Below are 24,763 nucleotides of genomic sequence, written 5' to 3' on the forward strand. Positions count from 1 at the left end.
TCCACGCTCTCATCCATCGAGAACAGACGCAGCAGATTGACGGGCGAGAATCGGAGCTCCTCAGCACCAGATGTAGGATCGTCTGCCAACTCCTGCCCCGTGCCCCCACCTTCTGGCCTCGGTGGTCTTGCCTGGGGCTGCGCTGCTGGCTGAGCTGCAAAACACAAATGAGGTTATTAGAGGAGAAGTGGGTGCTAGGGTGACAAGGTGAGTCCAGCGCTACACACAGCATATGCACAAAAAAGCACCACTGCTCTCAAAATCATCGCAGACATCACATTTCATGACCATCAACACATTTGCATTGTAATGATTTTCATTAGGCCATCATTATTTCTATGACAATTTTAGAAATCATCTATCATATATGATTGTTCGGATATGAGTGGGTGTGGCATCTATTGACTTTACATCAGGCAATGGTGTAAGCTTTACTCACGTGGCATCACTTCAGAGTCTACAGATGCGTCCGTGGCTGTCCGGGTGTGCTTCCCCACGAGTGCGAGCACACGCTCCTCCATGTCAATGATGTCACTGGGGACTGGTCGCCCTCCACCCGTTCACCTCTGCATGGACCTCATTGTCGATAGCTTCTTCTGTAAAAGGTGACAGGACGACATGGCATGAGATCATTGCGTGATATCATTGCTAGGTACTGTCACAGACACTGATACAACACATAACAGACAGCTGTAATCATGATTATTATGATAATTATCATTGTTTACCTAAAGATGTACACCGTAACTACAGGCTTTGAGTAAAACATTCCCAGTAAAAGTGAAAGACCTCACATCTGATGATAGTCAGTCATGACTATTACATATCAAATGATATAAATATATAAGTACATGTAAATCAATGTAATACTTACTCTTGCGGATCCCATAAAGTCGTTCCATCGTTTGCGGCATTGGTTGCCCTCACGCACCTCTCGCCGACGAGACCACCTCTGCTATCTCGTTCCATATCTTCTGGTATGCCTTTGGGGTGGGCTTCCCACACCCATCCTGTGTCAAATCACCCCAGTGTAACTCAACCTCCTGCAGGAGGGAGGCATTTGCCTCGTCCGAGAACCTCCTGGCTCTTTTGCGGCCTCCAATGTGCTCCTCTCCCATCTCACTGCTCTCTCCAGCATCAGCCTCCACAGCATGCTGCGATGCCTCCTCCTCTCTCTCCATTATTATCCAAATTCGGTCAAATATGTGGTTGGTAACAACTACTTTTTGTTTGCCTACTTGCTGTGAAGCTCTAAAGTCTCCCTCCTTCCTCCCAAAGCAGCCACACCACACCCAGCCCAGCCATGCCTTCAGTCCCTCTGAGCTCCCTCTTTCTCTGTCTCCTCTTCTGCGCATGTCATGATCCTTGACCGCCAGAATCGCGGGAATCGAGCGTTGCCATGCCGTTGCTAAGGACAGCCACACTTTATGGTGGAAGGTCAAAAAATTTAACACTGCCGTCCATTTTATTTCGCCCATTTTTAAAAGTGGAAACTAGGTGCTTTGAGAATGGGCGAGAAGCCGGTGATCTGAAAACCCTTTTTTAACGCCCACGACGGATAACCACAAAAGTGGAGGTTCTAGCCCTAGGGGCTTTGAAAATAGGCGACAAGCCAGCAATCTGAAAACCCTGGAAATAACGCCCATTTTTGGGCGATCTGCACGAAAGTGTAGAATTCTAGCCCCGGGTCCGGACGGATTTTAGAAGAATCCAGGAGTGAGATAGCAGAGGCATGACTACACATACTTAATAATTCATTCGAAAAAGATGTAGTGCCAGAGGACTGGTGGATAACTAACTGGTCGAGTGTGGTCAGTGCTTTGATGCTGGGTGTTGTGTATGGAGAAAGAGTCAGACTGAACACTGTGAGCTCAAAGTAAAGTGTGACCGTAGTCTTTTATTGCAGGTCTCCAGAGTGCCTCTCCAACCTGCGAAACCTCCTTAAATACCTGTGCTCCCAAGGGATAATGGGATCTCTTGGGACCCCCGGGGCTGAGCCCACTGGTGGATGTACAGAGTAAATACAAGTCCACATATATAACAACACTCCCCCCACCCCCCAAAGTCTATAGTGTAACTGTTTACAAGGTGAGTCGATCTGGGGCCCTTCTTGCCCTGGTTGATCATCTCGGTGTGAAAGCTGGTGTTGTTGAATCATTTCTTGGGCCCTCACTGGGCTGCTGTGCAGCTGGCCTTGCTGGGCTGCCTGGTGTGTTGGGTCCTGCAGGGCTGCTGTGGATGATGGGTTCTGCTTCATGGTCAACCGTGGTGCCGGTGTGTATGTTGGGGGATGAAAAAAGGTAGGGTCCAAGGTGGGTTGCTCAGGGTAGTCCGTGAATTTGAGTTTGATTTGGTCCAAGTGTTTCCGGTGAATGAGTCCATTTGAAAGTTTGAACCGAAACACCCTGCTCCCCCTCTATGGCCACAACAGTGCCTGGAAGCCATTTGGGACCTTGCCCAAATTTAATACAAATACAGGATCATTGATTTCAATCTCGCGTGACACATTTGCGCTATCATGGTATGCACTTTGTTGAAGCCGCCTGCTCTCTACCTGTTCATCTAGATCAGCGTGAACTAACAAGAGCTTTGTCTTAAGTGCTCTATTCATGAGAAGGTTCAGCAGGTGGTATACTGGTGAGTGAGTAGGGTCTTGTGCGGTAGCTAAGCAGGACTCGGGATAGGCGAGTCTGCAATGAGCCTTCAGTTACCCTCTTCAAGCCTTGCTTGATGGTTTGCACTGCTCTCTCTGCCTGACCATTGGACGCTGGTTTAAATGGGGCAGATGTGACATGTTTGATCCCATTACGAGTCATGAATTCTGTTGTGTATCTGTAAAGCATGCATTCCCATGTTCCGCCACCATGGAACTCATCCCCTGAAGTCCCAAGGGATCCCAGCATCCCTTGGGAGCACTGTATATAAGCCAGCCCCTAAGGCCTGTTCCTCACTCTGGAGTGTCTTATTAAAGACTGAGGTCAGTGTTACTTTAACCTCCCTGTTTGCAACCTCATCTGAGTTAGGAATACAATAAATTCTTTGAACTCAGCACTGGTAAAACATGGCACATTGTCGCTCACCAGGACATCGGGTAAGCCGTGAGCGGCAAACATGGTGCGCAGGCTTTCAGTAGTGGCAGCGGACTTGCTAGCCGACATTATCTCACATTCAATCCAGTTGGAGTACGCGACTACAACCACAAGGAACATTTTACCCAAGAATGGGCCTGCATAGTCAATGTGTACCCTAGACCACGGTTTGGAGGACCAAGACCATAAACTTAGCAGCGCCTCCCTGGGTACATTGCTTAACTGCGAGCATGTATTACATCTGTGAACGCACGACACTAAGTCCGCATCGATACCGGGCCACCACACGTGGGATCTGGCTATCGCTTTCATCATTAAGATGCCTGGGTGGGTACTGTGGAGGTCATTGATGAAGGTGTCTCTGCTCTTCTTGGGGACCACTACTCGATTGCCCCATAGAAGGTGTCGCTGAGGCGAGAGTCCGTGGATCAGAGAGGCCTATAAAGGTCGCGAGATCAGGAGTCGGGAGGTGCGTCGCTGAGGCGAGAGTCCGTGGATCGGAGAGGCCTATAAAGGCCGCGAGATCAGGAGTCGGGAGGTGCGTCGCTGAGGCGAGAGTCCGGGGATCGGAGAGGCCTATAAAGGCCGCGAGATCAGGAGTCGGGAGGTGCGTCGCTGAGGCGAGAGTCCGGGGATCGGAGAGCCCTATAAAGGTCGCGAGATCAGGAGTCGGGAGGTGCGTCGCTGAGGCGAGAGTCCGGGGATCGGAGAGGCCTATAAAGGTCGCGAGATCAGGAGACGGGAGGTGCGTCGCTGAGGCGAGAGTCCGGGGATCGGAGAGGCCTATAAAGGCCGTGAGATCAGGAGTCGGGAGGTGCGTCACTGAGGCGAGAGTCCGGGGATTGGAGAGGCCTATAAAGGTCGCGAGATCAGGAGTCGGGAGGTGCGTCGCTGAGGCGAGAGTCCGGGGATTGGAGAGGCCTATAAAGGTCGCGAGATCAGGAGACGGGAGGTGCGTCGCTGAGGCGAGAGTCCGTGGATCAGAGAGGCCTATAAAGGCCGCGAGATCAGGAGTCGGGAGGTGCGTCGCTGAGGCGAGAGTCCGGGGATTGGAGAGGCCTATAAAGGCCAGCCGGTGCAGCTGCAGGGCGATGGCAATAAAGAAGTAGAAAGAAATCGAAAGGTGATGTCACAGCCAAGGGGGTAAGTGATTGGCTGGTGATTGGTAAGTAGCTTCTCTTTGTTATTCTTCATCAGTAAGTAACATTTAGCATTGTTGTTGCCAAATTAATTTTATCTAAGGGTTAAGTCATGGCAGGAGAGCTCGGACACGTGTTATGCTCCTCCTGTACCATGTCGGAACTCAGGGACGCTTCCGGTGTCCCTGACGACTACGTGTGTGAGAAGTGTATCCACCTCCAGCTCCTGACGAATTGCATTGCGGCACTGGAGCTGTGGGTGGATTCACTCTGGAGCATGCACGATGCTGAGAATGACGTGAATAGCACGTTTAGTGAGCTGGTCTCACCGCAGGTAAAAGGTTCACAGCCAGATAGTAAATGGGTGACCAACAGGAAGAGCAGTGCAAGGAAGGTAGTGCAGGGGTCCCCTGCGGTCATCCCCCTGCAAAACAGATACACCGCTTTGGGTACTGTTGAGGGGGATGACTCATCAGGGGAGGGCAGCAGCAGCCAAGTTCATGGCACTGTGGCTGGCTCTGCTGCACAGGAGGGCAGGAAAAAGAGTGGGAGAGCGAGAGTGATAGGGGATTCAATTGTAAGGGGAATAGATAGGCGTTTCTGCGACCGCAACCGAGACTCCAGGATGGTATGTTGCCTCCCTGGTGCAAGGGTCAAGGATGTCTTGGAGCGGGTGCAGGACATTCTGAAAAGGGAGGGTGAACAGTCAGTTGTCGTGGTGCACATAGGTACCAACAATAAAGGTAAAAAACGGGATGAGGTTCTACGAGACGAATTTAGGGAGCTAGGAGCTAAATTAAAAAGTAGGACCTCAAAAGTAGTAATCTCAGAATTGCTACCAGTGCCACGTGTTAGTCAGAGTAGGAATCGCAGGATAGCTCAGATGAATATGCGGCTTGAGCAGTGGTGCAGAAGGGAGGGATTCAAATTCCTGGGGCATTGGAACTGGTTCTGGGGGAGGTGGGACCAATACAAACCAGACGGTCTGCACCTGGGCAGGACCGGAACCAATGTCCTAGGGGGAGTGTTTGCTAGTGCTGTGGGGGAGGAGTTAAACTAATATGGCAGGGGGATGGGAACCTATGCAGGGAGGCAGAGGGAAACAAGTGGGAGACAGAGGCAAAAGATAAAAAGGAGAATAGTAAAAGTGGAGGGCAGAGAATCCCAAGGCAAAAAACAAAAAGGGCCACATTATAACAAAATTCTAAAGGGGCATGGTGTGTTAGAAAGACAAGCCTGAAGGCTCTGTGCCTCAATGCGAGGAGTATTCAGAATAAGGTGGACGAATTAACTGCGCAAATAGCAGTTAATGGATATGATGTATTTGGCATCACAGAGACATGGCTCCAGGGTGACCAAGGCTGGGAACTTAACATCCAAGGTATTCAACACTTAGGAAGGATAGACAGAAAGGAAAACGAGGTGGGGTGGCATTGCTGGTTAAAGAGGAAATTAATGCAATAGTAAGGAAAGACATTGGCTTAGATGATGTGGAATCGGTATGGGTGGAGCTGCGGAATACCAAAGGGCAGAAAACGCTGGTGGGAGTTGTGTACAGACCACCAAACAGTAGTAGTGAGGGTGGGGACAGCATCAAACAAGAAATAAGGGATGTGTGCAATAAAGGTACAGCAGTTATCATGGGCGAGGTTAATTTACATATAGATTGGGCTAACCAAACTGGTAGCAATGCGGTGGAGGAGGATTTCCTGGAGTGTATTAGGGATGGTTTTCTTGACCAATATGTCGAGGAACCAACTAGAGAGCTGGCCATCCTAGACTGGATGATGTGTAACGAGAAGGGACTAATTAGCAATCTTGTTGTGAGAGGCCCCTTGGGGAAGAGTGACCATAATATGGTAGAATGTTTTATTAAGATGGAGAGTGACACAGTTAATTCAGAAACTAGGGTCCTAAACTTAAGGAAAGCTAACTACGACGGCATGAGGCGCAAATTGGTTAGAATAGACTGGCAAATGATACTTAAAGGGTTGACGGTGGATAGGCAATGGCAAACATTTATAGATCACATGGATGAACGTCAACAGTTGTACATCCCTGTCTGGAGTAAAAATTAAACAGGGAAGATGGCTCAACCGTGGCTAACAAGGGAAATTAAGGATAGTGTTAGATCCAAGGAAGAGGCATATAAATTGGCCAGAGAAAGCAGCAAACCTGAGGACTGGGAGAAATTTAGAATTCAGCAGAGGAGGACAAAGGGTTTAATTAGGAGGGGGAAAATAGAGTATGAGAGGAAGCTTGCCGGGAACATAAAAACTGACTGCAAAAGCTTCTATAAATATGTGAAGAGAAAAAGATTAGTGAAGACGAACGTAGGTCCCTTGCAGTCGGACTCAGGTGAATTAATAATGGGGAACAAAGAAATGGCAGACCAATTGAACAAATACTTTGGTTCTGTCTTCACAAAGGAAGATACAAATGATCTTCCGGATGTACTAGGGGACCGAGGGTCGAGTGAGAAGGAGGAACTGACGGATATCCTTATTAGGCAGGAAATTGTGTTGGGGAAATTGATGGGATTGAAGGCTGATACATCCCCGGGGCCTGATTGTCTGCATCCCAGAGTACTTAAGGAGGTGGCCCTAGAAATAGAGGATGCATTGGTGATCATTTTCCAACAGTCTGTCGACTCTGGATCAGTTCCTATGGACTGGAGGGTAGCAAATGTAACACCCCTTTTTAAAAAAGGAGGGAGAGAGAAAATGGGTAATTATAGACTGGTTAGTCTGACATCAGTAATGGGGAAAATGTTGGAATAAATTATTAAAGATAAAATAACAGCGCATTTGGAGAGCAGTGACAGGATCGGTCCAAGTCAGCATGGATTTGTGAAAGGGAAATCATGGTTGACAAATCTTCTGGAATTTTCTGAGGATGTAACTAGTAGAGTGGACAAGGGAGAACCAGTGGATGTGGTGTATTTGGACTTTCAAAAGGCATTTGACAAGGTCCCACATAAGAGATTGGTGTGCAAAATCAAAGCACATGGTATTGGGGGTAATGTACTGGCGTGGATAGAGAATTGGTTGGCAGACAGGAAGCAGAGAGTCGGGATAAACGGGTCCTTTTTGGAATGGGAGGCAGTGACTAGTCAAGTGCCACAGGGCTCAGTGCTGGGACCCCAGCTCTTTACATTATACATTAATGATTTGGATGAAGGAATTGAGTGTAATATCTCCAAGTTTGCAGATGACACTAAACTGGGTGGTGGTGTGAGCTTTGTGGAGGATGCTAGGAGGCTGCAGCGGGACTTGGACAGGTTAGGTGAATGGGCAATTGCATGGCAGATGCAGTATAATGTGGATAAATGTGAGGTTAGCCACTTTGGTGGCAGAAACACGAGGGCAGAGTATTATCTGAATGGTGGCAAACTAGGAAAAGGGGAGGTGCAACAAGACCTGGGGGTCATGGTTCATCAGTCATTGAAAGTTGGCATGCAGGTGCAACAGGCGGTGAAGAAGGCAAATGGCATGTTGGCCTTCATAGCTAGAGGATCTGAGTATAGGAGCAGGGAAGGCTTAGTGCAATTGTACAGGGCCTTGGTGTGGTCTCACCTGGAATATTGTATCCAGTTTTGGTCTCCTAATCTGAGGAAGGACGTTCTTGCTATTGAGGGAGTGTAGCGAAGGTTCACCAGACGGATTCCAGGGATGGCTGGACTGTCATATGAGGAGAGACTGGATCAACTGGGCCTTTATACACTGGAGTTTAGAAGATGAGAGGGGATCTCATAGAAACTTATAAGATTCTGACGGGACAGGACAGGTTAGATGCGGGAAGAATGTTCCTGATGTTGGGGTAGTTCAGAACTAGGGGACACAGTCTTAGAATAAGGGGCAGGCCATTTAGGACTGAGATGAGAAACTTCTTCACTCAGAGAGTTGTTAACCTGTGGAATTCCCTGCCGCAGAGAGTCGTTGATGCCAGTTCAAGAGGGAGTTAGATATGGCCCTTACGGCTAAAGGGATCAAGGTGTATGGAGAGAAAGCGGGAAAGGGGTACTGAGGCGAATGATCAGCCATGATCATATTGAATGTTGGTGCAGGCTCTAAAGGGCCGAATGGCCTACTCCTGCACCTATTTTGTATGTTTCTATGTTTCTAAGGCAGTTTGCCTGTATAGACATTTCATCATTGTGACGCTGGAACGGCTTTATCACTTCCTGCATTTCCACTGGGACACTGGACCAGCTCCCGTGAAGCACACAGCTTTTGACTAGAGATAATAAGAGGTCCTGGCTTGTCCAGGTTTTGATCTGCCGGGCAGTGACGGGTGATTCTTCACTCTCAAATGCTTCCATAACCATGGCAAGATCTGCGGGCTGCGCTATTTCCACCCCAGTGGTGGGCAATGGCAACCTACTGAGAGCATCGGCGCAGTTTTCTGTGCCTGGCCTGCGGCGGATGGCGTAGTTATATGCGGATAATGTGAGCGCCCATCTCTGGATGAAGGCCGTGCATTGGTATTTATCCTTTTACTCTCGCAAAACAGGGATACAAGTGGCTTGTGGTCAGTTTCCAATTCGAATTTTAGCCCAAACAGGTATTGATGCATTTTCTTTACCCCATAGACACACGCTAACGCTTCTTTTTCAATCGTGCTGTAGGCTCTCTCAGCCTTAGACAGACTTCTAGATGCATAAGCAACCGGTTGCAGTTTCCCAAAATTATTAGCTTATTGCAATACACACCCGATGCCATTTGACGACGCATCACATGCTAGTACCAAACGCTTACATGGATCATACAACACAAGCAATTTGTTTGAGCCTAACAATTTTCTCACGTTTACAAAGGCATTTTCTTGACTTTTGCCTCAAACCCATTCTCCACCTTTTCGTAGTAAGACATGTAGTGGCTTTAGCAATATGCTGAGACCTGGTAAGAAGTTATCAAAGTAGAGCAAAGTAGTCCCAGAAACGACCGCCGCTCCATCACGCTCTGTGGCCTCGGTGCGTTCTCGATTGCCTCCGTCTTCAAGTTGATGGGCCTGATGCCGTCCGCTGCAATCCTTCCCAAGAACTCCACTTCAGGCACCAGGAAAATGTACTTTGAGCGTTTTAACCTCAGCCCCATGCGGTTGAGTCGACTAATAACCTCCTCCAGATTCTGCAGGTGCTCGACTGTGTTCCGACCTGTGATCAAGATATCGTCCTGGGAGACCACGGTGTGCGGGACCGACTTCAGTAAACTTTCCATGTTTCTCTGGAATATCGCTGCCGCTGATCGAATTCCAAACGGGCATTTGTCATCAACAAAAAGACCTTTGTGCATGTTGATGCAGGTGAGGGCCTTCAATGATTCCTCCAGTTCCTGCGTCATGTTGTCAGATCCAGCTTCATGAACATCTTTCCTCCCGCCAAAGAAGTCGTTGGCCTTTGGTAGTGGGTATTGGTTCTGCAGGGGGAAACGATTGATAGTTACTTTGTAATTGCCACAGATTCTGATGGTGCTGTCTCCCTTGAGGACTGGGACAATCGGACTAGCCTACTCGCTGAACTCGATCGGTGAAATGATGCCCTCTCTTTGCAGCCGGTCTAGCTCGATCTCTACTCTTTCTCTCATCGTGTATGGTACTGCTCTCGCCTTGTGATGGATGGGTCACGCCCCCGGAATTAGGTGGATCTGCACTTTTGCTCCTTGGAATTTCCCGATGCCTGGTTCGAACAGCGAAGGAAATTTGTTTAAGACCTGGGCACACGAAGTGGCGTCAGCGGGTGATAGCGTTCAGACGTCGTCCCAGTTCCAGCGTATCTTTCCCAGCCAGCTCCTGCCGAGCAGCATGGGACCATCGACTGGTACCACCCAGAGTGGTAGCTTGTGCACCGCTCCATCATAGGAGACCTTTACGGTAGCACTGCCGATTACAGGAATCAGTTCTTTCATGTAAGTTCGTAGTTTCGTGCGAACTGGAATTAAGACTGGCCTTGAGGCCTTGTTGCACCACAACCTCTCGAAAGTCTTTTTGCCCATGATGGACTGGCTCGCGCCCGTGTCCAGTTCCATTGACACCGGGAGTCCATTTAGTTCAACATTCAGCATTATCGGGGGACAATTCGTGGTGAATGTGTGCACCCCATGTAACTCTGCCTCCTCGATCTGAGGCTCTGGTTCGTCGTGATCCTCCATGGATCTGTCCTCCTCTGCAACATAGTGGTTTGCAGGTTTAACAGGCTTTGCAGCTCGCCTGCACACTCATTGGAGGTGTCCCATTGTTCCACAGCCCTTGCAAACGTATTCTTTGAATCAGCATGAATGGAAACGATGATCACCCCCGCAGCGCCAACAAGGTGTTAATGGCCTTGCATTCATCACCCTTTATGGTGGACTCAGACATCTGCGGACATGTAGCTGCAGATATGTGTGGCCTGCCCTGTACGTTACGATTCGAAAACAACATCACTATGTTCACAGTACTTGTAGCAGCACTTGTGTGCTGAGAGATTTGCTTAGTATTGTCACTGGTGGCAATGAACACCTGGGCTATCGTCATGGCCTTACTCAAGGTTGGGGTCTCTACAGTCAAAAGTTTGCGAAGTATAGTTTCACGGCCAATTACGAAAAAGTTTCTGAGCATGTGCTCCAAATGTCCTTCAAATTCGCAATGTCCTGCAAGGCGCCTTAGCTCAGCGACATAACTCGCCACTTCCTGGCCTTCAGACCTTTAGTAGGTGTAGAACCGGTACCTCGCATCAGAACGCTTTGCTTCGGGTTCAAATACTCTCGGACCAGTGTGCACAAATCATCGTACGATTTCTCCGTGGGTTTCGCTGGAGTGAGCAGATTCTTCATGAGGCCATACATTGGTGCCCCACAGACGGTGAGGAGGATCACCCTTCGTTTGGCAGCACTCTCTTCCCCATCTAGCTCGTTGGCCATGAAGTATTGGTCGAGTCGTTCGACAAAAGTTTCCCGATCATCTCCCTCCGAAAATTTCTCCAGGATGCCCACTGTTCTCTGCATCTTTGGGTTCACTATCTGTATCTCGTCACCAGTTGTTGTGTATGGAGAAAGAATCAGATTCAACACTGTCAGCTCAAAGTAAAGTGTGACCTTAGTTTTTTATTGCAGGTCTCCAGAGTGCCTCTCCAACCTGTGAAGCCTCCTTAAATACCTGTGCTCCCAACATGGGATCCCTTGGGATGCCAGGGGATGTGTCCTCTGGTGGCTGTACAGAGTAAATACGTCCACATATATAACACTGAGCGAGAACACGGACGTTGGTGCGTCTGTCCTCCCAGTGGATTTGCAGGATCTTACAAAGGCAACACTGGTGGTACTTCTCCAGCACTTTGATATGTCTGCTATATATCTGTTATATATAGTCCACGTCTCTGGGCCATATCGGAGGGCGGGTATCACTATTGCCCTGTAGACCATAAGCTTGGTGCCAGATTTGAGGTCCTGGTCTTCAAACACTCTCTTCCTCAGGCGACCGAAGGCTGCGCTGGCACACTGGAGGCGGTGTTGGACCTGGTCATCGATGTCTGCCCTTGATGATAGTAGGCTCCCAAGGTATGGAAAATGGTCCATATTGTCCAAGGCCGCGCCATGGATTTTGATGACCGAGGGGGGCAGCATTGCTGTGCGGCGGGATCAGGATGGTGGAGACCTTTGTCTTATGGATGTTTAGCGTAAGGCCCATGCTTTCGTATGCCTCGGTGAAGGTGTTGACGATGGCTTGTAGTTCGGCCTCAGTGTGCACAGATGCAAGCGTCGTCCGCGTACTGTAGTTCGATGACAGAGGATGGGATGACCTTAGATTTAACCTGGAGACGGCGAAGGTTGAATAGGTTCCCATTGGTTCCATAGTTTAATTCCACTCCAGTGGGGAGCTTGTTGAGAGTGAGGTGGAGCATTGCAGCAAGGCGAGCCACATCGTCCGCATGCCCGACACGAGACTTCCTAAGCAAGCGCTCTACACGGAATTCCTACATGGCAAGCGAGCCCCAGGTAGGCAGAGAAAACGTTTCAAGGACAGCCTCAAAGCCTCCTTGATAACGTGCAACATCCCCACTGGCACCTGGGAATCCTTGGCCCAAGACCACCCTAAATGGGGGAAGAGCATCCAGGAGGGCGCTGAGTACTTCAAGTCTCATCGCCGAGAGCATGCAAAAATCAAGCGGAAGGAGTGTGCAGCAAACCAGGCTCCCCACCCACCCTTTCCTTCAACCATTATTTGCTCCACCTGTGACAGAGACTGTAATTCCTGCATTGGACTGTACAGCCACCTGAGAACTCACTTTGAGAGTGGAAGCAAGACTTCCTCGATTTCGAGGGACTGCCTATGATGATGATGAGGATGATGGATAACTATCATAATACCTATATTTAAGAAGGAGATAGAACATGTCCGGGGAACTATAGACCAATCAGCTTAACATTGGTGGTAAGAAAAATAATGGAATCCCTACTAAAGGAGAAAATAGAAGAACGTCTGGAAACCAAAAATATAATAATGAATAATCAAGCATGGATTTCAAAAGGGAAAGTCTTGATTGACTGTCCTCATTGAATTTTTTGAAAGGGTAACAGTGAGAGTAGACAAGGGTAATGTACTAAATGTAATTTATCTAGATTTTCAAAAGGCCTTCAATAAGGTACCACATAATAGACTAATGAATAAGGTCAGAGATTGCAGAACCAGGGGACAAGTAGCAGAATGGAAAGCTGGCTGGCTTCAAGATAGAAAGCAGAGAGTAGGGGAAAGGGTAGCTATTCAGAGTGGTAGAAGATGGAAAGTGGTGTTCCACAAGGATCAGTTCTCGAACCAATGTTGTTGACAATTTATAATAATGATTTAGACTTTGGAATTAAAAAGACAATTTCTAAATTTTCAATTGACACCAATTGTTTTTGGAGGGAGGGGTTAGTCAATACTGAGGAAGACTGCAACAAATTACAAGACGACATTAATAAACTTATAGAATATGCATATAATTGGAAAATGAATTTCAACACAGATAAATGTAAGGTATTAAATTTTGGTAAGAAAAATAGGGAGGTCACATATTACTTGGAAAATAAGAATCTAAATGGAGCAGAAGAACAAAGGGATCGCAAGAGTACAAATACACAAATCACTAAAGGTAGCGGCACAGGTTAACAAGGCCATAAAAAAAGCAACCCAAGCTTATTTATTTCTAAGAGGGATAGAACTGAAAAGTAGAGAAGTTGAGAAGTTATGCTAAACTTGTATCAAACCTTGGTTAGACCATGCTTAGAGTACTGCGTACAATTCTGGTTGCCATATTATAAAAAGGATATAGAGGCACTGAAGAGGGTGCAGAGAAGATTTACAAGGATGATACCAGAAATGCAAGGGTAAACCTAGCAGGAAAAGATGAACAGGCTAGGTCACTTTACTCGTGAAAAGAAAAGGCTGAGGGGTGACCTAATAGAAGTCCTTAAAATTATGAAATGTTTTGATAGAGTAGACACAGAGAGAGTGTTTCCACTTGTGGGGAAGAGCAAAACTCGAGGCCATTAATATAAGATAGTCACATAGAAACATAGAAACATAGAAAATAGGTGCAGGAGTAGGCCATTCGGCCCTTCTAGCCTGCACCGCCATTCAATGAGTTCATGGCTGAACATGCAACTTCAGTACCCCATTCCTGCTTTCTCACCAAACCGTTGATCCCCCTAGCAGTAAGGACTACATCTAACTCCTTTTTGAATATATTTAGTGATTTGGCCTCAACAACTTTCTGTGGTAGAGAATTCCACAGGTTCACCACTCTCTGGGTGAAGAAGTTTCTCCTCATCTCGGTCCTAAATGGCTTACCCCTTATCCTTAGACTGTGACCCCTGGTTCTGGACTTCCCCAACATTGGGAACATTCTTCCTGCATCTAACATGTCTAAACCCGTCAGAATTTTAAACGTTTCTATGAGATTCCCTCTCATTCTTCTGAACTCCAGTGAATACAAGCCCAGTTGATCCAGTCTTTCTTGATATGTCAGTCCCGCCATCCCGGGAATCAGTCTGGTGAACCTTCGCTGCACTCCATCAATAGCAAGAATGTCCTACCTCAAGTTAGGAGACCAAAACTGTACACAATACTCCAGGTGTGGCCTCACCAAAGCCCTGTACAAATGTAGTAACACCTCCCTGCCCCTGTACTCAAATCCCCTATGAAGGCCAACATACCATTTGCTTTTTTAACCGCTTGCTGTAACCGTCACAAATAAATCAAATGGGGAATTCAGAAGAAACTTCTTTACCCACAGAGTGGTGAGAATGTGGAACTCGCTACCACAGAGAGTAGTTGAAGCGAATAGTATAGATGCATTTAAGGGAAGGCGAAATAAGCATATGAGGGAGAAGGTAATAGAAGTTCATGATGAGTTAGATGAGGAAAGATGGGAGGAGGCTCAAGTGGAGCATAAACATCAGCATGGACTGGTTGGGCCGAATGGCCTGTTTCTGTGTTGTATATTCTATGTAATCCTATGCTTCTTCTAGATAGTGAGTAGTTGAAGTCATGTTAGTTCTCAGTTGCAGCCACAATGAGAGGGGTGGAGCTGAACCAAAGCAAAAGGAAGAAAAGGTGGCCTCCATTTACAATCACAGTATTCCTACATGTCAAAGCAAGAGCTGAATTGTTGGTTCCATGGAAACACTCCAGAGCACCCCCAAGCCTCTTCATTCTGAAGTTATTACCTGAGATAGGTGACATTGTTTGCTGAAGGCATGGAAGGTCCATCCTAGTCTGAGCAGCAAAATTGGCAGGGAAGGGAATCTAATAGTAGATATAAGGTATAGTTTCCTACTGATATAATTCTTTGTAGTGCATTAGTCAAATTACATTACCATTCAAGGTACATGACTGTGACAAAATGTATCTTTGAATTAGAATTAGAATTACTCATTGATAGTAACAGTACAAACAGCATTAAGATCAGTTATTGCTGGTTGTTTTGTGAAAGCTGGAAGTAATTACTGCCTGTTTTAATATTTGCATCTCCCGCAGAGGCATGTGTAGTTCTGGAGGTCTTTGGCATTCATGGTCAAAATGTGGCTATTGTACATGAATGGGGTCAGAATTTTAAAGTATTTGGGAATGAAACTGGCTACCTTACTCAATTTTAGAACCTTCTAGGTGATTGACATGGTGGTGTAATGATTCTTGATTGACAGCTGTGTCTTACAGCTGCATCTGGGGTGAAGACATGGGTCAGAGCTGCACGCAGAAATGGGACCAATGCTGACTTATATAACCTTATTTTACATTAAAATAATTAACCTTCATCACAAATTTTTTGACGTTGAAACTTAGTTAATTTGTTGTAAAACTATGTCAGCTGAGAGTTCTTGATCAAGAAGAAAGATCAAAGACAGTGGTTCTTAAAGGTACACTGCAGCCCAAGTCATCAGTTAACTCTCTTATTTGGTTGGCGAATTGAATATACAGCCTGTCAGACTGAGACTCATACTATAAAGCAACAGATGAATGAACAGGTAAATGAACAATATTCAGTATAAAACTGTGGATTTAGAAGCTTTACTATCCTTCAGGATACATACATCAAAATCAATAAATCTATTTCCTTTGAGCTATCTTTCAAAACTTGAATCTTGAAAATGGTTTTTTAGTTGTTAAGTGGCACAACCATGGAATCAAACTAGCCCAACACTTCTGTTGGCTGAAGACTGACCGAGGAGGTAGGTCGGCCAATAGAATGTTATAATTGGAAAAGCTCCAGGCTACAGAGTTGTCCATCAAAAGGACTACAAAGAAAGCTTTGCCCCAATCCTACTCACAAGCCTGACCCAAATACAGATGTCATCAAGAATTACTACTCCACAAAGTTTTAGAATTAAATGAGATGGCTACTTTCATTGATCTGTCCCAAATACTTTGAATAACCTGCCAGATGGACACCCATTCATGTACAATGGCTATAATCAGACCATGTATATCAAAAACTCCAAAACTACATATGCCTCTTTGCCTTGCTCTGGGGTGTGAATACTAGCCAGACAGTACAGGATAATGCAAATTCATTCCAGGTTGCAGAGGTAAGCTCGCAATTACTGATCTTAACCCTCTGTACTCTGTTACTATTATTAAGGAATTCAAATCAATAATCTAATATAATAACTTGCATTTACATAGTGCCTTTAACATAGTAAAATGTCCCAAGGCATTTCACAGGAATGTTATCAAACAAAATTTGATACCGAACCACAGGAGATATCAGGACAGATGACCAAAAGCTTGATCAAAGAAGTAGATTTTAAGGAGCATCTTAAAAGAGAGAGGTAGCGAGGCATAGAGGTTTATTACAGATAAAAATATATTTTTGTTACTATAACATTGATAGAATTATCTTTAAAACAAGTGGAAGATTGAAAGTACTTACGCTGGAGCATGGCTGATGTCGTATAGTAGTTGAAAGGAACTTTAGTTACAATATAATGTTCAGTTAGCTTTGAAATTTCTTTCGATACAAGAATAGTCTTTCCTACCCCTGCATTTCCAACTAACATCACTGGTTTTCCCTTTTTCACAAGTAAATCAATGAAATATTTCAGGCCAACAGTTTCTTGAGTATGAACTAGTACATCCTATTTACAGAAGAAGAAAAGCATACAAGTGATTAAAGTGCTGTTGATTAAAAAAGTTCTTATATTAGCATACATTTCCTATCAATAAGAAATAACTTGCATTTATAAATCATCTTTCACATCCTCAGAATGTCCAAAAGCACCATAGCCACCTTTATTTTGAAATATTTCTTTATAAGCAAATAAAAGAGCTAAGTTCCACAGACAGCAAATGAAATAAAAGACCAGCTTATCTTTTGGTTAGTATTGGTTGAAGATACTGGGAAAATTCCCTGCTTTTCTGTAAATAGTGGCATGGGATCATTTATGCCCACCTGGAACAAGCAGACAGCGTCTCAGTTTAACGTCTCATGCAAAACGTGGCAGCTCGGACAATGTAACCTTTCCCCAGTACTGCAATGAAATGTCAGCCGAGATTATGTTCTCAACTCTTCAGTGGATCCTGAATCCACAAACTTAGAGGCAAGTGTTTCCAGGTTGATTAATTAATTGCAAATCTCAAAATTGTTCCCATGAAGAACTTTGAAAAATAGATCCGTTTTAGAAGGTAGTACACTATTCAGTAATCTACTTTATAGATACCATGAGAAGTAAGTTGCAAGAAGGTCTTTTATGAGTTCTTTATTAATGCGAGTACCATAAAAAATTAATGTTATATTAGAGGTCATGGTATATCAGAATCATGCTTTATAAAGAAAGGTTATTGTAATTGATTTTAGTAAAGTCAGACATGCTTTTACCATTTTAAACATATGTGAATAAGTTATAATGCTTTTTATAGAAATCAAAATAAAAGTATGGTGAATTATAATTAATAGCTATATCTCTGAACAATTCCTGGATAATGGGGCGGTAGATGGGGTGGCAGAGAGAGAGAGGAGGTGAGGGAGAAATACTGTACATTAAACATAAAACCCTGAAAATCCAGAAAATGATTTCAATGCTGATAAAGTACTCTTTGAAGATTATTCTTTGCAAAATATATTTTAGCTAGTAAATTTGAAAATTAGTAGAATTTTCCATTTGTTTAATTTATAAAACATCAACAACAACTTTTATTTATATAGCGCCTTTAACGTAGTGGAACTTCCCAAGGTGCTTCACAGGAGTATTATGAGATTTTTTTTTTAATTTACCAAAATAAAAAGACAAAGAAAATGTACCAAAAGAGTTGGGTTTAGAAAGATATTCTTCTGTCAAAAATGTCAGAGTGCTTATTAGGCAAACATTTTAGTTTTCTGTGGAGTTTACCTTATAATTTATACAGTTTATCTATAAGCTATTTCAAAACTGCTCCAATTTAAGTTAATTTATTTTTGTCCATTTACAGTATAACAATGGTTGTTGGGCAGTATCCTAGCACCAACAAAGTAGCCTGGCTCTTGACAGTCTTACATGTTTTCTCTCCCTCTGTAATGATGATTATAAAGGTTAGTTGAAACAACACAAGTTTCTGTAAATTCCCAAAAAACAGAAACAATGAGTAATGCAATGTGGGTGGACATTCTGAAGGCAGTACCTAAGAAAGCTAATCTGTAATAGAAAAACTGCTATTCTATATTAAATGTTACAAAGTTTTTTTTAAATTGCTGTCTTTTATTTATTCTAATGAAGAGCATTAGCAATGAAGCCTTGCACAGAGGTAAGCATTGATCACATCATTAATCACACATCATGGACAGTCACAAATCAAGTTCTAACAGCAAGCAGTGAATCAGAGGCAATGAAGCATAAACTCCTTCACAATTTATGATCTCTCAAATTGCATCTTTTCAACCATTAAATTGCAAGATACCATAAATTTTTATCTTCTTCACTTCAGTCACATTATTGATTCTGCCTGGTGGAATATAGAAAAGCAGTAAATCTCCAGTGTTGAATTAAATTCGAGTCCTTTCTCAGAAAAGAAACTTAAGAGAAAGATCAAGGCTGTTAATTCACACTTAGGAACAAATGATGGAAACATTAAAATTTAAATATACAACTGGGATTTGAAAGGGCCATATCAATGCCAATTCTAGTCACCATCAACCTTGAATTTTATGTAACTGTACTTTGTTCTGCTGAATTCTATGTCCTACCTCAAAGAAAGGCAACATGTAATAAGCTGACATTTAGCTGGCTGAAAGCCAGTTATATACTACTTAATTCCTGTTTGAAACAACCGAATAAGTCATTTTATTCTGTATGGATGTCTTTCCCTTTCCAAGCATACTATTAAACCTGTTCTGGTATAACCTACCTGCAGAGGGGCATCTGGTTCCATTTCAAAATTTGGGATTTTTTCTGTCCATAGAGTAAACTTTTTAGTATCAGAGTCAACATAATAATCAAAGACTGTCCCTTGGGATGGGAATTTGATTGTTCTCATTTCTTTGGTCCACCATCTACTGAATTCGACGCGGTAATCAATTAGCTAGTTAAAGAAACAGCCACAATTTAGCCAATCATTTTATAGTAATACTACTGACAGGTACAAGTGGATAGGTCAAAATAAGCCAATACATTTTTTCTTCCCCATTTTTAGAATTTTTTATTTTCCTCTCATGATACACTATTACACAATTAAGATCATCATTATCATAGGCAGTCCCTCGAAATCGAGGAAGACTTGCTTCCATTCTAAAAGCGAGTTCTCAGATGACTGTGCACCACGGGCCAGCTGATTTTGGAACTCACTGTGTGGACATTGAGAGTATTGGTCTGTTTCATACCATAATGAAGTTATAAAAAGTCTAATCATAAAGAGAAAAAACATGCATTTATGTAGCGCCTTTCATCTTCATAGGCAGTCCCTCAAAATTGAGGAAGACTTGCTTCCACTCTAAAAGTGAGTTCTCAGGTGGCTGTACAGTCCAATGCGAGAATTACAGTCTCTGTCACAGGTGGGACAGACAGTCGTTGAAGGAAAGGGTGGGTGGGGAGACTAGTTCCACTGCCTGCGCTTGTTTTCTGCATGCTCTCAGCGACGAGACTCGAGGTGCTCAGCGCTCTCCCGGATGCTCTTCCTCCACTTAGGGCGGTCTTTGGCCAGGAATTCCCAGGTATCGGTGGGGAGGTTGCACTTTATCAAGGAGGCTTTGAGGGTATCCTTGAAACATTTCCTCTGCCCACATAGAGTTCACTTGCCGTGTAGGAGTTCCAAGTAGAGCGCTTGCTTTGGGATTGTGTTAGGCCAATCCACGCCCAGACCGGGGGCAAGCAGGGCTGCGTCATTGCGCCAACCCTCTTCTCGATCTTCCTCGCTGCAAAGCTCCATCTCACGCTCAACAATTAAGATATTAAGATGTTGAGCAAGTATATAATTTGTACGTAGAAAAGTTTTCGCAGTGAGCTATCCCCGGCCATTCTAAGATCTCAGCCGGCCTAAAAATGATCAATAGACAGCAATGACTATTTAAATACCCAATTTGTATTTATATCACTGACCAATTTTTTTTGAAGGAAGTACTCTTTAAATAGAAACATAGAAACATAGAAAATAGGTGCAGGAGTAGGCCATTCGGCCCTTCTAGCCTGCACCGCCATTCAATGAGTTCATGGCTGAACATGCAACTTCAGTACCCTATATAGCTCTCTATCAGGTGTTTAGCAATACTATTATGCTTATGATTATTTACAATTTTATAATTAAGTGACTATTTTACTTAACTACTCCAATTTTTTTTTTTAATTTTAAAATTAAAAGGAAAGAAATGACTCATTAATACTTACTTGATCTTGGAACAATGCTCCACCAAAAGCCCAGACACAAGCAAATACAAAGTACATCTCATAGATGTCACGAGGAGAGTCTGGGGGAGTATTTTCTGACGTTAATAAGCAGTCTAGTAGAGAACATAAAGTCTACAAGAAGAAAGTAGTTTTGTGAAACAATCTAAAATTTAGAGCTCAACACAACATAATATAAATCTAGACTGGCACAGGTGTAATGGACCAAATGGGCCTCTTCTATGCTTTAATTTTTAAGACCCTATGAAAATATACATAAACCTTAACCAACATATGAACTATTTTTCAAAATAACTTTTAAAACATTGAAAATCGTAACAACATCCTATACGCCAAAATGTTATCACTCCGAAAAGAACCTTTCAAAAGATTCTTTTATGAGAGGCCCCGTCTGCTCTTTCAGGTGAACGTAAAAGATACCATGGCACTATTTCGAAGAGCAAGGCAATTATCCCTAGTGTCCTGGCCAATATTTATCCCTCAATCAACATAACAAAAAAGATTATCTGGTCATTATTACATTTCTGTTTGTGGGAGCTTGCTTGTGCGCAAATTGGCTGCTGCGTTTCCTACATTACAACAGTGACTACACTTCAAAAAGTACTTCATTGGCTGTAAAGAGCTTTGAGACTTCTGGTGGTCGTGAAAGGTGCTATATAAATCCAAGTATCTCTTTCATTTATATGTCATGCTTGAGTTGAAAATACTACTTTGTACCTGTACAATACTGTTTTCAGGAACTCGAGTAATAGTTTTAAGATTACAACGCACTTGTTCCAGACAGAACGGAACATACTTGTCAAACAGTATAGTAAGATTAGCTCGCTCTGACTGGGCTTTGCGAGTGTCAATCCAGCTAGTGACATACCTACAAAGAAATGGAAATTGATGGCGTATAGGATTACAAGCATAGTTTTAGAAAAATGAAACAGCTGGGAGAATTCAGAGTAAAGTACAAATACACCAGCTACTTACGGACTCCATCCTAAATCCTGTGGGTTGACATATATTATGCCAGCCCTGGATACTGTAGCAGGAGTTGCTGCGTGTAGATGACTGATTTCAAATAATAACCGCATGGAAGGCGCTAACGATATACGTTCATTGCTAGCTAAAGTCAGTACCTCGAGACAGAAAAAAAATTAAAGTGAAAAATAACTTATCTGTTAAGTTACCAATTAAACATCCAAATGACTAAACTTGAATTAATCAAAAGCATTTTGATTCAGTCGGCAAGTACCAATAAGTAACAAGTAGTAGAAAATCACATAATCAAATAGCTCCATGTTTTTTTAAGTTACTCCCAAGCTGGCAAGCAGCATAACCGACTCAATAAATTTATGAATTTGGTTTGAGAAAATCTGGACTTTCAGCTGGCTGAAAATATGCACGTAATATTTATACCATATGTAACCCATAAAAATTGAATATGGAATAAAAAGCTTATTCTTGCTCAATGTTGCTTGTATAGCGTAGGCAGAAGCCTACTCCTGTCTTGGGAGTTTGGGACTCAATTTGGAATGCTTGATTGAAGCTTGAATTATTGGATTGGATTTGGTTGATGTGTTATTTTCTCCCTTCAATCCATCTGTCCTTTCCAGTACCGTCACACCCCAGCCCACTTCCTCCCCTGTACCAGTGGCCCTGAGTGGCTCCCACCTCCCCAGTGCTCTGCAATTCCAAGTCCCCTGTTTCCAAAATCCTCTCCCTCATTGTCTACAGATGCCAGTGTCACTACAGTTCTCCAAAACTTTCAGTGAATCCTCCCAGTCATCACAGACTCTTAAAGCACTGGGATGTCCTGTCCTCCACAAGGAAACAACTGGAGCTCAGCAAGCCAACCCAGGTGTAGGGGATGACGGTTGGGGGGTTCCCATGAGTGCAAGCCTTATCAATATCACCCATTGTGCCATTCTTGGTACCAATGTTGCCATCAGGGCACCAAACAAGCTTTTGGCATTTGAATAAAGAATAATTTAATTCAGTCATGCAGGCAGCTTCAGCCCAGCACAACTGAATAATATAGCTGACTGCAAGATACCCCAGCAGCAGTCATGATGCTTTCATCTTGTAATAGTGGATAACGCTACAACCTTTAAAGCAGCAAGATGAATGAACAGATGGCTACTGTGTATGTGGTGGGGTGGGGGCTAGGGATACCCATTGCTGCCCTGGTTTTTGACACAATCCAGAACCTCCGCATCAATGCAAGAAAAAAAATGAGGCTTGACCTGAATTCTCAGATTAGAACTCAGGGATGTTAAAGCAAAGCAGCACTATATATGTTTGGACAGATCATGTGGAGTCCCTATCTACTGATAAAGTTTTGAAGATTACATCCTTCTGCTTCGGTTTGCACAACTTCATTATTAGGAGAGGAATTCTTACAGTCAGAAGGGCTTGAAGGCAAGTCTGTATTTTTGTATGCAGAGGAAGAAAAGGAAGAGGAGGTGGAGGAAGAGAAGGAAGGAGAAGTGGCCCCAGCTGATCTACGGCTAGGCAGAGTGATGAATGAAGGCTTGATTGACTAGATTTTTTAGTTGAAAGTAGTCCTGCAGCCCCAACATGAACAGTCTTAAAGGCTTCTCTGTACTCACCCCTTACTAAAATGCTGGGCCAAATCATCCCAGCTTCACTAACTATTTTCCCCAACACCAATGATCATATGTTCCTTCTAGCCAACAAATCATCACCAAACATCCAAAAGAAGGTCCAATCAGTTTATTTCTCTACTCCACGTGTCTCTGCATCAACGTTTGCCTCTTCGGTGAAATTGTAGGAGATGGGACGTGTACTTTCTAATCTCCTGCTTCTTGTAAGAGCAACCTCAGCTATGAAGAATAAGTGTGGGTGCCATGCTGCTGCTCCTCAATGAGAACCCTGTAATTCGCTTGTGGCTACTGCCTTGTTTCTGCTGAATCACGAGATGGCCATTCCACTGCTGCCAGCAAATGGCTGCTGTTGTTCACTACCTGGCTTCTACGTAGTCTTCAAGTGGGCTGCCTGGGAGGCATGGATGGGTTCTCACCATCTTCCCTCCTGTCATGCCAAGTTGCAGGGTGCCCTGTACAAATAGCCTAGGATCCATGTGGGGACATATCCTGGGCTGGCACTAAAGAATGTGAAGCCCGTCATCAAGGTGCTCTCATGCCAATTTCCCAGCCATTGTTGATGAGAAGCAAGAATCTCCTGTCAAGGTCTCAATTGTGTCAGTCGCAGTGTTGGTGAGAAAAATTTAATCAGAATTTGGGTTCTCAGTCTTTGTGGGTTCACCTGCAATATTCCCTACCATTTATTCATGGTCTCTGCAAGTTCTCAAAACCCTCTCACATGCGTACACAGATTGATGTATCCTTCCTATGCAGGGTGCTATGAAGAGGTTCTGCTGGTTAATGAGTGCAACTCGGGTTGGAGCCCATGAGTTACGAATCAATGAGTCCTGAAGAAGCTGCCCATATTGCTCTAAGCATACCTCCTTTCATTGCTGTTCATCTATTGCCACCTATGCTTGCTCTTTCTAACTGATACTAGTGCTTCAGCCAGTGCTTCTTCCTCAGCCACCACTTGGCCCCATATCTAATTCCCCTGCAGCAAATGGATCCGGGCTGTTACTTGCAGTGTCTGAACTGCTTGACAGGTCATAATGTGATGCTGCTTCTTCTTCATCTTGTTCAACTGTGCCAGTTGCCTAATGTTAGGAGACATCCAAGAAGAGAGAAAGGGAGCATTTGTGATCATAGGATATGCAGCAAATGGCCATGCAAACAGTAGCAAGACCTTGCACAATGGTGCCTTGCAGTAGATGAAAAGGTGTGGCTGACAGATGGCCATTGATTGAGTGTGAGGTGCTATCAGATGAAATTGAAACTAACACTTGCGGCATTGGGCCGCGACCAAGCTGTCCCTCACCCACTGCTCTGCTGACATGCCCCCTGATTATTTGGAGGGCCTGTTCCTCAGATTCTTTGCTGATGGTTATGTACAGCCTTCTTTAAAAATGTAACAGGTAAAATGAAGAGCACCCAATGAACAATGCATGGCATTTGATCTGAAATAATGAGCAAAAAGCATGCAAGTAATTCTCGAATGCATATAGTGAGTTGGTGAGAAAGCATGGCAGAGTTCGGTCAATGAAAGGAAGCCTATCCTTCAGGCAGCCATCAAGCAGTTTCAAAAGTTAGAGTTGGGGCCAGTGATTTGCAGGTTGTAT

General features: G+C 44.2%; 1 protein-coding gene across 1 annotated transcript in view; it reads right to left on the reverse strand.

The window, feature by feature from the left end:
• dnah9l (dynein, axonemal, heavy polypeptide 9 like) overlaps positions 1–24,763 on the reverse strand; it is a 668,659-nt gene that overhangs the window by 318,731 nt on the left and 325,165 nt on the right. Inside the window, exons 42-46 of the mRNA XM_070873660.1 lie at positions 21,529–21,677; positions 21,271–21,421; positions 20,536–20,667; positions 19,064–19,237; positions 16,617–16,821 (exon numbers count right to left, since the gene is read on the reverse strand). Coding sequence (XP_070729761.1) covers positions 16,617–16,821; positions 19,064–19,237; positions 20,536–20,667; positions 21,271–21,421; positions 21,529–21,677 — 811 coding nt within the window. The remainder of the gene's footprint in view (positions 1–16,616; positions 16,822–19,063; positions 19,238–20,535; positions 20,668–21,270; positions 21,422–21,528; positions 21,678–24,763) is intronic.

Source organism: Pristiophorus japonicus, chromosome 3 (assembly GCF_044704955.1).
Source record: "Pristiophorus japonicus isolate sPriJap1 chromosome 3, sPriJap1.hap1, whole genome shotgun sequence".
In the NCBI taxonomy this organism is placed as follows: domain Eukaryota; kingdom Metazoa; phylum Chordata; class Chondrichthyes; family Pristiophoridae; genus Pristiophorus; species Pristiophorus japonicus.